The following is a 14522-nucleotide window of genomic DNA, read 5'->3' on the forward strand; positions in this document are numbered from 1 at the left end:
CTCTTTCCAAAGTGATCTGTCAAGTGGCCAGCCATCCTTTTATTCAAAACACCAAGCCTTCTGGAGAGGGACAGGGCCGTCCGAACCAGAGGGGGGGGGGGGCGAACAAGGCAATCGCACCAGACGCCACAAAATAAGGGGGTGCTGCAAGGCACCCTCTCTTTTCATGTATCATTGATGCACAGTCATAAACACACAAAACAGAGAATCATTGCAATAGTTCTCTATATTTTCCTAGTGTAGGAAAATATTCCTCTGCTGTGTACAAAGACAATTTTCCGATACCTTAGAGGAAAATTTCCAAGATATATTGAAACTAAGGTTGCTAAGGTTGAGAGAATTTTAACGGTATTTCAAATGTGCACAGTTATGAAAATCACTATTTTTGAAAAAAAAATTGCGAAGGGTGAAAAAAGCACTCAAGAAGCCTTTAAGAATGTATTCCAAGTATTTCTAAGCAACAGAGAAGACAAGAACTAAAAACAGTTCGTCAAACAATCCGTACAGAAGTTCTGTGACCATTGATGAATGATGTGTCTCTGAAACTCGATTTCATTCGCTTCTTCCAGGATATTTTGTTTAAAAGCTAAAGCTATGAGCAGTGAGCATGAGAAAAGGTTTCACCAAGATATCTTTACAATGAGATGCAGATATCAGGGTCATTGGGCTAAGTTAATGCATACCAAATGCTGCTAAACTATTACACAAGATGGTACTTCTTTGACATACAAAAAGCAATAAAAAATGAAGCGTTTACAACAAAAAACCAAAAGCAACCACTGCTTTCCAAAAAAAAAAAGCATTGTCAAATAAAACAGGACCTATTTAATAACATATGCTGCGCAGGATTTTTTTTTTTTTTTTTCCTTTTAACATGATCTTGAAATCAATGTGGTTGCTGTGCATCTTTCTCCAGTATGCTTTTATGTATCTTGAAAACAAGAGCTAATAAAACAAATCCACTACCATATTCGTTTTCCTTGATCCAAAATTAGTAGGAATTGACTATTTTGAACCAGGATGTAGACAAAAAGTTCTTTTTTGTTGACTAATGTTATTTATTCATTTTCTTAGTTTGATTTTGTTTTTTTTTTTTATCTTGTCGGGTAATATTTTATAAAATAAATATTTAGATTTAATGCATTTCCATTTTATGAAAAGTTTTTGGAGTGTTAATTTATAATAAATATTAGAAACAGATTAATTGCTTGTGTTTTAATTTGTATTATCCATAGCCCTCTGATTGTTTTATTCATTAATATTTAAAAAACGAAAGAATGACACATTTACGCATATGGTGTATGATGCACCGATGTAATAACTAACTTGATTTTCTGTGTGTATGGGGGGGGCAGGAAACTTTGGCCCCGGGTGCCGTTCAGACGGCCTTGGAAAGGGAAACCACATATGTACGGAAGTCTGATTTTAGTTTTTCAGAAAAAACCTTGTTGCTTCAAAATTGTTTTTAAAAAGTTTATGTTGAATGACATTAATGATATTGAATGAATATTATGTTTAAAATCTGTGTTTATCAAATATATTTTCAAATGAAAAAAATCATTGTTTTGGATCTCTAAAGTTCATTTTTTGCAAAATGTAGCACAGGATCTTATGTATTATTGTTTCTGCCACAATAACGGAAGGGAAATAGTTTTCATTAGGAAATTAAATTGTCTATTTAAAAACATAACCATATTTTACCACAACTTCGTTTTAAAATAGCAAAAAAAAAAAAAAAAAAAAGAAAAGAAAAGAAAAGAAAACTTTATATAGAAAAATTAAATAAATTGCACACTACTACTATACAAGCCTCCACGATACATGTAAGACACATAAGGTCCCTAAGCCTGAATCAAATACTAAATCCAAAAGATTTGCAACTGATTAGAAACTCACATAAGAATCAGATTTCTAAAAATGTTTCTTTAAATTCATTTATTATTCAGTTAAAAAATTCTTATTTCATTTTTACTGTATATTTTAATACCACACATGGTATAGTTTACAACTACAATTCATAATTATAGGGTAATTAAATGAAAATGTTACTTTTTCACTCAAACACCAAGCAGAAAAGCTAGTTTTCCTAGAAGCTATGCTACAAATTATAATTTTAGTTGTCATAGTTAAACCTCTCTGTATGGATCATCTCATATTCTTTAAAAAGCTTTTGCTCATAATTTTGTAAGTCCATTAGCAATTTTTTTGTACCTATGAAATCAAAAATTATCGTTCACTTGAAACTTGAGTGCAGAGAAGGGTATGGACATATTTGTATACTATACGTAAAGGGGAGTACATTCATCTATAAATTCATGTTAAAAGTTGAAAAGTTCAAATTGTGCATCTGTTATGTGCCTCTTCATGACATCACATATTTGTCTTTTCTGTGTTCGAGTTTTAGTCCTGTTTCCAATTTATTGTCCATGCTTGCATGCGCTTGAGCAATTCTGAAATAAAAGTGGCAGTAGTTTACAGTAAACAAAGGAAATCTTTTGCCAGTGTATAGCAATATCAGTGCAGTGAGTGTTACGGTAGTTTTTTTTCTTCAGTCAAGCTAACAGTCCATGCTTTCATACATGCTGCCCATCAAATGAACAACCAACTATTTTTGAGGTTGCAAAGTCAAACTTTTCAATTTCTTTTTTTTTTTTTTAATCTGAAGTAAAATGTTTCTCTTGCCTTCTTAGAGACTGGCATTTTAGTTGCCTTACCCTTATCAATTTAGCTCACAAATATGATTATCTGATGTACGAGAGTAATATTCTGTATAATGTACTTTAACCTCCACAGGGATGAAACCTGTTCTTTTATTTTTACTATTTAAGTTTGAACCTTAGAGCAGGAGTTAGTAAATGGGGGGAGCAAGTCCAATTATTTTCTTAGCAAAAGCTGACCCAAAGACCCCAAGTTACGTGACTTAACGACGAATGGTTGGCACGTTTTGCCTGAAACAAACAAAAGAAACCTAACTTCTTCCAATGCTTTGCTTCAAAATCTATCATGTAACTTGGGGTCTTGGCTTCACGAATAAAAGTCTTCACTCCCTCCATTTTGTCTCATCTCAATGGTTTGAACTTGAAGGATAAAAGCCAAAATAATTTTTTGTAAGAAAGTTCGACAGAAAAGTGGCAATATTGTTTGAATTGTTGGCCCAATCAGGGACAATCAACCAGCTGACTAACCAATCCGCTCATTTGTGATTCAAGTGTTTTGCATTTCATTATTATTATTTTATTTTATTTTTTCAGGTAGAAAAAGAGCTTGAGCATTTTGCTGTGCGTACACAAAAAGAATTGGTTCTTCTTCACAGAGATGATAGAATCAAACCTAGAAATACTGTGGAATGGCTAAATATGCGATCATGGTGTTCATCTCATTATCATATTCGCTGTCCTAAAAGAATGTTCACAAAAAAATCTCCCATTAGACTAGTAAGCCTTTTTTAAATAGAACTATATCCTGTATAAATTGAACATTAATGTGTGTGTTTATTGCAATATCTATTTAACAGTGGTTTTAGGGTACCTCTTAATAGATAATTCTCAATTTATAAAAGAGCATTTTTAAATTTGAGACAAGTGTTTCATTAGAACGTAGTCTAGTTTTGTGAAACGTTTTATTTCTTAAATAAAATAAAAATTATTTAAAATTCATGATAAATCGCAATTTATGTTAATGTTACAGAAAAGTAGAGTTTTCCCCCATTGAGCACAAAATGGAATCTATGCTAATATTATAAAGAGAGAGACCAGAATTTTGTGTGTTTATATGTTTGAGGTAATCTCCCGAGCCCCTGCACCTATTTGAAAAATTTCTTCACTATATAAAAGGTGTTTTCTTACTGAGTGACATAGGCTATAATTCAAAAAAAACCGATAAATAGTTTTTTTTTATTCCTATTTAGCCCCAAATTTCACATAAATTCCCAAATATGGGAGTGAAAAATTACTTGTACATATTAATATTATATATGGTTGAAAAGGGTAGAATTTTCCGCGTTCTATACACTTTGTTTCAATGCTCTAATTTAATTACGGCGGGAGTAATTTGTGTTTTTAGCTCGAACTTTTTTAGGTTTATCTGAAATTTAGGCACTACTTTCTTCATTAATGTATCGATAAAAAGTGAAGGAATTGTCCCACAGTTTTCTTTTTGACACCGTTGGAAAAAGTGACATTTTTTTACTCCAGATCTCTCTTTTTAATTACTTTAAAATTTTAAGATAAATGTAATTTTATTTTTGAATATTCAAAATACCAAACTGAAATTGATATTCTGCATGGTTTATTTTTTCCTTACAGTTAGATATGTATAACAAATTATTCATTAACCCACCCAACATCCATTCTGATTTTGCACGTTTGGCTCGATTTCTGACTGGTACATCTTTTGGATTGGTTCTTGGTGGTGGGGGTGCAAGGTGAGATACATTCTGTTTTCAAATTTACCATTTGCTACCTTTCTGTTTTTCCTTGTATTTTTGTTATATCTTAGAATTTTATGAATCTGATTGAGATGAAAGTAGCTGCAATTGATTCATTGCAGAAACATTAGCTGTTCTGTATAGCCATATACAGCAGTAAATGCTTTGAGCCCTATTGTCTTTAGAGGCGCCTCTGATAGAGCAGAAAGTGTTTCACTTGCAAAATTTTAGTTTACTTTTTTCTGATTTACAATTTTTCAGCAAAAAATAATTTTTGAGACATTTTTTGAAGTTTTACTTGCTTATCATAGCTCAAACGTATAAGCAAGCATGGATCTAACTATGGTTCTTAGGGGCTGTAATCTCCTCATTAAGAGGGCTGAATATAACCTAATGGAATATTCATATATAAGGCATTAATTTCTACAAACTAAGTGCCTATTTATCTCAGGTCTCAGGCACTCTAAGTCAAATTAAATTCTTAGGACAATTTCGAATTGTGAGAACTCAGCTGCCCACTGGCTGGTGAGAAACTGGGCGTCAAAATTATCTGTTCAATGGATGCCTGCTTCCACTTTAACAGGGTCACATAAAAGACTAGATGCCACATCAGGGTTGTTGCACTATATCAACAAAAAATCGAAAGCCTCTCTCTCTACAAATTTTCTCCTGGATATTAAATAAATCATAATGTATGTATTTTGGCCTGTTAGGCCACCCATTAATTTTCATCAAAAACTGATTTGGTTGATTCTTTTTTTTAATCAATTGAAGATTGTGAACTGAATTTCCTGTTTTTTCTTGTAAAAATGATGAGCTAATCAAAAAAAATTATTGCAAATGCAATAGCAGATATCTTTTCAGCAGTCTGCGATGCAGATTAAAAATAAATAATGCTAGACAAACCAACATTTGATTGATTGTCAAATTTAAATTGGCACTGCAAAATGCTTAAACTTAAGATGCTAACATGCAACCTGTGATTTTTCTCCCGGAAATATGGTTCAAATCTTCATTAGCTGAATTTTAAGATTTTTTTTCCTTTAAAAATGTTTCTCCTCTAACTAAAAATTATCGGCATACTTTTTCAAGAATCTACAATGTAGGTAGCAGTGTCATGTGTTGGCAGATAACACACAAATATTTGTTCACATTAAACTGTTGCGTTTAGTTATCTAAAGGTTTTTCTTGTTTGACCAACCAGAAATTTTCTCTGGATGAACCAATGTGTCTTATTGTTCTAAAAATTCATTAAGAGATTCCTTAAATGTGTCCTGAACTTTCTTTTTCTCTTTGGGCCGACAAACATTATAACTGTTTTCTATGTATTATGGCAAGGGTTCTCAAACTTTCGAACTCTGTACCCCCCTTTGGACACTCTTCTGAGGCAAGGTCTCACACACACATGCTTAACATATGTTTTAATGGGTGCAATCAGAATTAGAAACTGAAACTGGTTAGTCTGCATTGATAAGTTTGTGCATAAAATTTAGTATTGCTACACACATAACCTGATTTCAAACAAAGTATTTTTAAAACACATGAAACCAAAGGACTAAATACAAATTAATTTGGGGAATTGCATCTAGAACACAATAATATATGGATCATAATTACTGAAAGCTAAAAAAAAGGCAATGATCTGAAAATATTTGCATGTGACCCTAAAATTGAGCTTATATATATATATATTTTTAATTTTTTGTTTTATTGTTTTGAACATTTACACCTCTTGAAATTCTTTTACGCCCTTCTGGGGGCATACCCCCCCCCTCCCAGTTGAGAACCTGTATCACACCTCTGGAAACTGTCAGGTTTATAGCTTACATAGAGTCTTTCAGCCATTTTTAAAGAATCATGCTTATCAAAATAAATGATATGATTTATTCTAACCATTGCATTTTTTTTTAATTAATTTTCTTTCATTGAGTATTTATTATGTCAGTGTAAAAACTTTGTTGTTTTCTAAAATATTACCTTTTTTTCTAGAGGTGCTGCACATGTAGGATTGATTAAATCTTTAAAAGAGGCTGGAATTCCAATTGATATGGTTGGAGGTGTCAGCATTGGTGCTTTTATGGGTGCTCTATGGTGCCAAGAAAATGATATTACGACTATGACTCAAAAAGCAAGGGAATGGTCTTTTGTAAGTTAAATAATTTTTATGCTTTAATATATGTATAACTTTTGTGTTAGGGGAGGGTGGGCCACAATGAGACAAAAAACACATATCTTTAATTTTTTGTATATTAGTGAGTTCTAAAGCACAGAAACATATTTGATTATATAAAAGGTATCAAATTATAGTATATTGCACCAAATTTAGCCCATTTAATGTTAGAAGAACAAAGTTATGAGGCTTTATAAATTCGATGAAAAGTGTCGCATTGTGGCCCAGCTATGGGCCACTATGAGATATTAAGTAGGACCATAAGGAGACAGCTGAATAATCACTATTTTTGCATAAAATATTGCCATCTCATATGCTAATTCTCTTAAATATCTCATACTTTTTTTACAACTCATTTTTGAACTAGAACCAAAGTAATAAAAGCCTATCACTATGCCTAGAGTAATCAAAAGCTCTGACTCAGGCCCACGGTTGCAAAGAAAAGTACTATTTTTGCTTAAATCATATTTTAAATGTTTAAAACTGTTTATTTCTTACATACAAAACAATTTTAATTATAGTAAACAAAAAAAAAAATTACTAGGATTTAAAAAAACAGGAAAAGAATAAAATAATAAATGCCAAATATTAATTGATGATTAACTTATATAATTATTTTATACAAATATTAATTAAAATTATAAAGTGCTTTGAAATGAGTACCATGTTTGGCAACCTTATTAACATCTAAGCGGTTTTTGGTTTTGTTTTGTACGAAGCTGTGTAGTAAAATAAAAAGTTCACTTGTAATAATTAGTTAAAATATAAATATTTTTAAATCAAGCCTATTTTTTATTGTTAAATTTCTTTTTTGTAAACTAAAACAAGAAGTAGATAAGTATTTTACACTTGCTTACTGCTGCTTCTCATTGTGGCCCAACAACAAAGTAAAGAATTTTGCTTCATATCATTGAAAAAAAACCATGAGTTAAAAATAATATAGCTGAATAATAGAAGATCAAAGTGTCAGTAACAACATAAACTGCAACACTTAGGTTTATTGTTGAAATTTTTCAAGATTATGATAGATGCAAGAAATTATCCAAACAACTTTCAGTGTGTCCAAACTGTAACTAATTTTTTTCTACAAAACAAAAGCATAGAACAGCGTGGAACTTTTCAGCTAGGTAAAAGATAAAACAAGTAAATAAATGAATATATATTGTTTAATGTATCCCCTGCCCCCTTTTGTCTCTATGGGGATCTATAAAAATAGAAACATGTGCAATTTTCTGTAACTGTTCGTCTCTTTAAATGGTCTTTAACTTGATAATATTTCTCTGTGGTTATCTGTTATAATAAGGTGCTTACAAAGTCAGAGAAATTGAAAATGAAGTTAAGACCAAAAAGTCTTGGCAAAGTCAGTAATATTAGAAAAATATCCAAATGCATAAACACAGTTTAATCAATTAATATTGGATTTGAGCAATCTACTACCACATCCTGCCTGTATACAGGCATTTCATATCACTGTCAGTTGAGCGTATGATGGCTACCATGCAGCAGAATATTTTTTGGTTTCTTGAGTTTGTAAAATATTAGTCAGCACTTACAACGCAATGGACATTTCATCTCCAACTTGGAATTAAACCACCAACTATAAAAAGCATCAGCCATTAGTTTACATAATTTCTTCTTTTCCATTTGCTTCATTTAAGTTTATTATTTACAATGCTAAAAAGAGTTTAACATATTAGTTTCAAACAGTGAGGGAAGTTTATTTTCAAAAATGGGAAGGAACCCAGTATAAAACTGTGCTTCACAAAAAAAAAATAAATAAAATAAAAGTGCATACAGCTCAGCTTGAGAAAGAAATATGGATGAATTCATAAAGAAATAATATCTGCTGTTTATAAATTTTAAAGTTAGGATGGAATAAATCAAGAGCCTTCTTGGTTGAATCTTATGTAGATGATCTTTTGCAGCCCTTCTCCCAGCTATAGATCTAATGCTAGCAATCGCAAGTATTTAAAATATGTTTTAATTAAACAAGTAATTTTCATAAAAGCTTATCAAGTTAAGCATAGAATAGTATCTATTTCTTGTAGATAAGTTAGCTTGGACTTTTTTTCTTTTTTCATTTCATATCAAACAGTAAAGAGGGGGAAAATGAAACTTGCTTAAAACAGATATTGAAAATCAATTTCATTAAAGCAGACATTTATTAATCAAGCTTTTATTAAAATTTAAAAAGGAATAAAATTAAGTTTTTTTAAAAAAATATAGTAAAGGTTATATAGAGGTCATATGTTAAAATCATCAAAGAAAGTGGCCAAATTTTTAAAGACAAATATCTGTTTTTAATAAGTTAAAGCTTGTCAAAATTGCACCATATTAGGATTTTTATTATTTCGTAATAGAAACTTTTGCATAGCTGTGTAGGTTTCCTACAGACTTAATTTTTTCCTCTGATACAGCATTTTATTTATGCCAACTATACCATCAGATTTTATTGTATTTTGAAACTAAACTTGAATTTTGTTGAACTTGGTTGTTAGAATGAATGATTCTAAAGAGAAATCTTTTATTCAGAATCATGGATCCATCATTTTGAAGCATTTGTAATTTTAAAAAGGAGATTAGCTTAATTTTTAATTTTGATTCTTTTTTATTAATGTTTTAGAAAATGAACTCATATTGGAGACAGATTTTAGACCTTACATATCCAGCTACTGCCATGTTTACAGGTAAAATGAAATTTATTATATATACTATTAAAATTAATTTTAACATTTCAGTCAGAATTTGATTTTGCAAATGAATTCTTTCAATTTGAAAAGGAATCTAAATTGGATAAAAATGGCTTTGCTGTTGTTTTCTGAAAGATGTTGCTAATCTTGAAAATTAAGGTACAGAAAAATGGTGCTTAAAAATTGAAATTTTACAATATTTATTATTGCTCTTGTGTAATCTGACTTTTTGCTACTTCATTTCTGAAGAGAGTAGAATTTCATTCTTCTTGTATGTTTTCCTTTGTGTTCAAAATATTTTTGCTCCTCTTCTCCCTTTTTCAGAGATGTCTTTCCTTTTGTTACTGTTTAAAAATGTCTGATATTTCCATACCAGAAAGAATTTTATTTCTTTTCTGCATTTTAATACTCAGTTCAAATTCACATCAGCTTAGCTTTGTAGGCTATCTTTATTGCTTATGCTATGCGTGTAAAGCTGAGTTTGCATGCAATTAGTTCTTTCTGGTCTGAAATTTCATTGGTTCCTATCAGTTCAGAAAATTTTTCATGGAAACTCTTGAGTACTAAATTATTTACCTTGCTTTAATCTCACCTCATCTTACAATCTCAAATAGCTATTTGTGGAAATATTACTATTAACGAAAAATAGTTTTTTTATGCTGTTCCAAACAAAAAAAAAAGTATTCAAACGTGTTGATCTCTTTCATTTTTTCCAATTTTGACAGCAAATATAAAGTTTAACTTGTTCCATTCAAAAGCACGTTTTTCAAAGAGTTTATTGAGCATGCTGTTCCATGGGCAAATTTATGGGGGGTCAGAGGGGGGCAATGCCCCCCCAGTTTTGGAAGGACTTTATATAGTAACAACACATCTTCCAAAAATTTAAAAATATATATATTATTTTTTCGTTTTTGAATAGTTTAGAAGAGCATGGGTGGATTTATAGGGGGGGGGGGCAAAGGGGACAATGCTCCCCAGTTTTGGGAGGAGTTTATATAGTAACAACTTATTTTCCAAAATCTTATAACAAAAAAAAATCATGATTTTTTTCTTTTTTGAATAGGAAATTAAAGTTTATTTTTTCTTTTAAACTTAAAATAACCGTTTCTTACAAAGTTTGAACAATACTGTACAAGTGTATAATCTACTACTCAATTTCAGAGGCTGGAAAGTGCAAATTATTGATAGGTTCTAAAATCCCTGAAAAGATTGGCGCAGTATAGCCTACAAGGGCTCTTGAACCAAAAACCCAATCTAACCAACCAAACCTCGAAAATAATTAGACGTCTTTGAAACTCCTAAGCAAAGTGTGCTTCAATTTTATTTCTTATCAAGTGTATAAATTAAGAATTGTTCAAATGGGTAGTATGTTACTCTCTTGATACCTATTCTCTAAATCTGTGCACCATTTCTTTTAAAGTATTAACTTGCATCGCAAAGCATTTTCAAAGCGTAAAACTTTAAAAAACAAGTATGTTGTGGCCATCACGAAACTTTCTTCTATATTTTTCCTTTTTCTGATCCCTCCTCATGCTTGACGAGGAAGCAATATTCCTAACAAAAACAAAATTACGCATGCAAAAACTTGACGACCATCCCAATGTCTGAATTATTGTAAAAACAAAACAAAGAGTGAAAATTGAAAGTTACTTTAAAAGCCTTACTTGAATTAATTACAAATATTTTATTTATTAACAAACATAAGATGGCAACAGTTAAAAATTTTAAATCATTGAGATAATATTTCCGATCATTTCCATACAATTAAAATCACGAGAAATACGCAGACGACAATCTATTACGATTTATCTTTCTTATTGTTGCATTAATAAAACTATTTTTATTCGCAAAAAAAAAAAAAAAAATCAACACCTCTTGGAGCGATTGGAGTCAAAATTGAACCAAAGCCTGTTTACGTATGGATTCACATATATTCCAAATTTTCAACCAGAACGTAGCATTACTTCTTGAGATAGGGCACTCACAATGGAAAAAAGGAACGGGCGATTGCGCTACCCCCTTTTTAGCTATTGACACCAAAATAAAATCAGCTCTTATACCCACTAAGGGTTACTTGTCAAAAAATTTTTGTTTGATTCTGTTCGTTATTTCTTGAGATACAGCAGTCACAATTGATGACAAAAAACATTCTATAACTCAACCCCCGTTTGAGCTATTGACACCAAAATTGAATCAGCACCTGCTCCTGTTAGGGGCAACATATGGACCAAATTTTGTTTGATTCCGCCAGTTACTTCCTGAGGAATAGCAAGCACGCGTAACTCAAAAAACGTCCCATTGCTCCACCCCCCCTTGGAGGAATTCGCGCCAAAAACCAATGGGCACAAGTTCACATAGGGGCACATATGTGTACCAAATTTCGTTCAATTTCATGCGGTAGTTTTTGCTGTAGAGCGGCCACAAAAAAACTGGTCACACACAGACGTGACACATACACACACACAGACAGACAGACATTTTCCAAAAATAGTCGAAATGAACTCAGCACACCTCAAAACGTTTGAATCCGTCAAAATTCGAAATTCGAAAATTTGCACGAATCCAAAACTTTCTTCTATATATTAGATATAGAAGAAAGTAAAAAATTATTTGCTAATTATTTTCAATTAACCCTTATAAGACTTCAAAATGCAGAACTTTATATCCATTTTAGATAATTTCCTCGGGGGGAGTAACCCCCGGGCCCCCTAAAACTGGAGATATTCTATATCCCATTTAAAAGGGAGCATTGCGTTACTCTCTTAATACCAGCCCCCTCTCTTTTAAGGTCAATTTAAAAGGACTGCATGATTATACACAGTAATGAAAACGACACATAAAAAAGTAAAGAATGGCCTTACGCATCACAGAAAACAGACAAAAACATGGGAGGAGAGGAGGGCAGTTAAAAATGTTGCTCCAAAAAAAAAAAAAAAAATTCTGCCCCCCCCCCCCTTCCCCCCAGGAACTCAGTCCTAAATCCGCCTATGTGCTGTTCCTAAAGTTTGCCTGAAAGTTTTTGCTATTTTCTGTTTTATATATAAGGCCCAACAGATCCTGTGCGCCAAGTCAGGCAGGCAGCTAAAAAAAAATTCCATTAGTGTCTAATTCATTCATGGCAGGAATCTTTCAGAAGCCATGTTACTCTGAATTTTCCTATTAACTAAAAAATAATTTTTCTGCCTCATTAAAAAAAAAAAAAAAATTCTAGCTCCTAAGATTTTGCAACTTTAATCACTTTCTTATAAGTTTCGTGCCTCATTTTCAATATGTTTGTTATATTATATTTTCAGGTGCTGCCTTTAATCGCACAATTCAGGAAGTTTTTGGTGAAAGACAGATCGAAGATTTATGGCTTCCATACTTCACTGTGACAACAGACATAACAGACAGTACTATGCGTATTCATACCCATGGTGAGCAAAACTCAAACTTGCAGAACATATTGATTTACAGATTTAAAAAAAAAAATAGATCAAAAAAATTTTGAATTATTCCTTGTACTTGCTGACGAATTGATGGATTAGTCATTTTTTTAAACTTTATTAATATTAAAAAGTTTTATTAATTAAATAATCATTGTATTTATTTATAAAGTGGTACCATTAAAAAAACACGCATTTAAAAAAAGCTACAAGTTTTTTTAAAAAAATTATTTTAAGTTTAAATATATAATATAAGGGTCATTCCATGCAAAATGAGCAAAATTCGCAAAAAAGTGGTGGCCGCACGGTAACAGATTTTTATGAAATTTGTTATACAGGTTCTTTTTATGCCTATATAAAAATATCTGAAATATTTTTGCTTAAAATTTTTTATTTAAAATGTGATTGAAAATTGGTCAAATTGAACAGCATTCTCATAAATGCTAAATGTTGCACTTTTGAAGGCTTGTATCTTATTAACTATTTAATGAAAACATAAAAGTTATATGTTTTTGCAATCTATGGAGTAGGGTAATCAATCTGATATCAGTAAAATTTTCAAACTTATTATAGTTAATTTTTAACTGAGTTTCAAAAACTGAAAATATTTCAATTTTCTCATAATTAAGCATTTTATTTTTTAATATCAATCTTTAAGGAATGCATTAGCTTTGATCAAATTAATATCCAATAATGTGCTAAGTATCATAAAAGAAATACCTTACTTTTGAAGTTGTATTTTAGCTCATTTGTCTTCAAAATCAGTTTTAAACTTAGTGACATTTTGTATAATGATGATTTTCCCCTTCACGTACACACAAAAGTTCAAATGAAGGAAAACTCAGACAACTTAAAAATTTTTCAAGAATATAGAGCTGTGTTTCTACTATTTGCTTGAAGAAACTCGGAATTGGTTTTTGGTTTTCAAACGTAAAATAAAATTCAGAAAAATAGCATTTTCTTTCTGTTTTATGGGTCAATCCATACAGGTTCGACGGAAGGTTGCGCTCGACCATTTTTAATTTTTTTGAAATTCATATCCCTAAAAGCTGCATATGAAAGATGTTTAAAACCTCTTTTATTTTTTCTCTCAACTTTGATTTTTTTGGAGGTCTTCAAAAGTGATTTTCGTAGTCAAAAATGGGACTTTTAGACCTTTGCATTTTAACCAAAATCTATTTGAATTACATTTATGACAGTTAATTTAACGCTTTGATGTTAAAGTGCATAAGTTGATAGTCTTACATGCTGAGTTACGTAACTGTACGTTAATAATTAAAATAATGGCAATAGGTTAAAGTTCAAGACCAAATGTAAAAATTTTACTCATTTCAAAATGGGATAACTCACATAGGGGACGGAAACACAAAATGAAATACGGCAAAAACTAATCACTAGAACCATGCTAAAAAGAATATGTAACTGTTGCTGTGTGTTTGTGTACCTTTATAGATAACAGCCCCTCAAAATTCGGAAAAATGACAAAAATGACATTTTTAGACCCCTATAAACCAAAAGGGGATTGAATTAAAAATAAAATTTCCTGGCCAATTGAATATTCCATTCAGGTACTGTACATGTTATACATATTGTTTTTTGTATTTGGTTTGTAAAAAAGATACAGGTCTTTGAAATTAAGCAATTTCGCTAGTCAATTCACACACTAAAACAGAAATAAAAAGTGTAAAAACTTCATAGCACCTTCTTAAATTACGTATATTGAGCCCTATATAATACATTATACTGAAAAAACATATTGTAGTTTTCAAAATAATTATTTTAATTTGATAACTTAGAAATATTTGGACATG

General features: G+C 31.0%; 1 protein-coding gene across 2 annotated transcripts in view; it reads left to right on the forward strand.

Moving 5' to 3' along the window:
- The window catches only part of LOC129234651 (neuropathy target esterase sws-like), a 124245-nt gene that overhangs the window by 78461 nt on the left and 31262 nt on the right, over positions 1–14522 (forward strand). For both annotated transcript variants that reach the window (XM_054868691.1, XM_054868690.1), the window contains exons 22-26: positions 3252–3434; positions 4305–4423; positions 6416–6572; positions 9220–9283; positions 12580–12702. In XM_054868691.1, coding sequence (XP_054724666.1) covers positions 3252–3434; positions 4305–4423; positions 6416–6572; positions 9220–9283; positions 12580–12702 — 646 coding nt within the window. The remainder of the gene's footprint in view (positions 1–3251; positions 3435–4304; positions 4424–6415; positions 6573–9219; positions 9284–12579; positions 12703–14522) is intronic.

This window comes from Uloborus diversus, chromosome 1 (assembly GCF_026930045.1).
Source record: "Uloborus diversus isolate 005 chromosome 1, Udiv.v.3.1, whole genome shotgun sequence".
Classification (NCBI taxonomy): Eukaryota; Metazoa; Arthropoda; class Arachnida; order Araneae; family Uloboridae; genus Uloborus; species Uloborus diversus.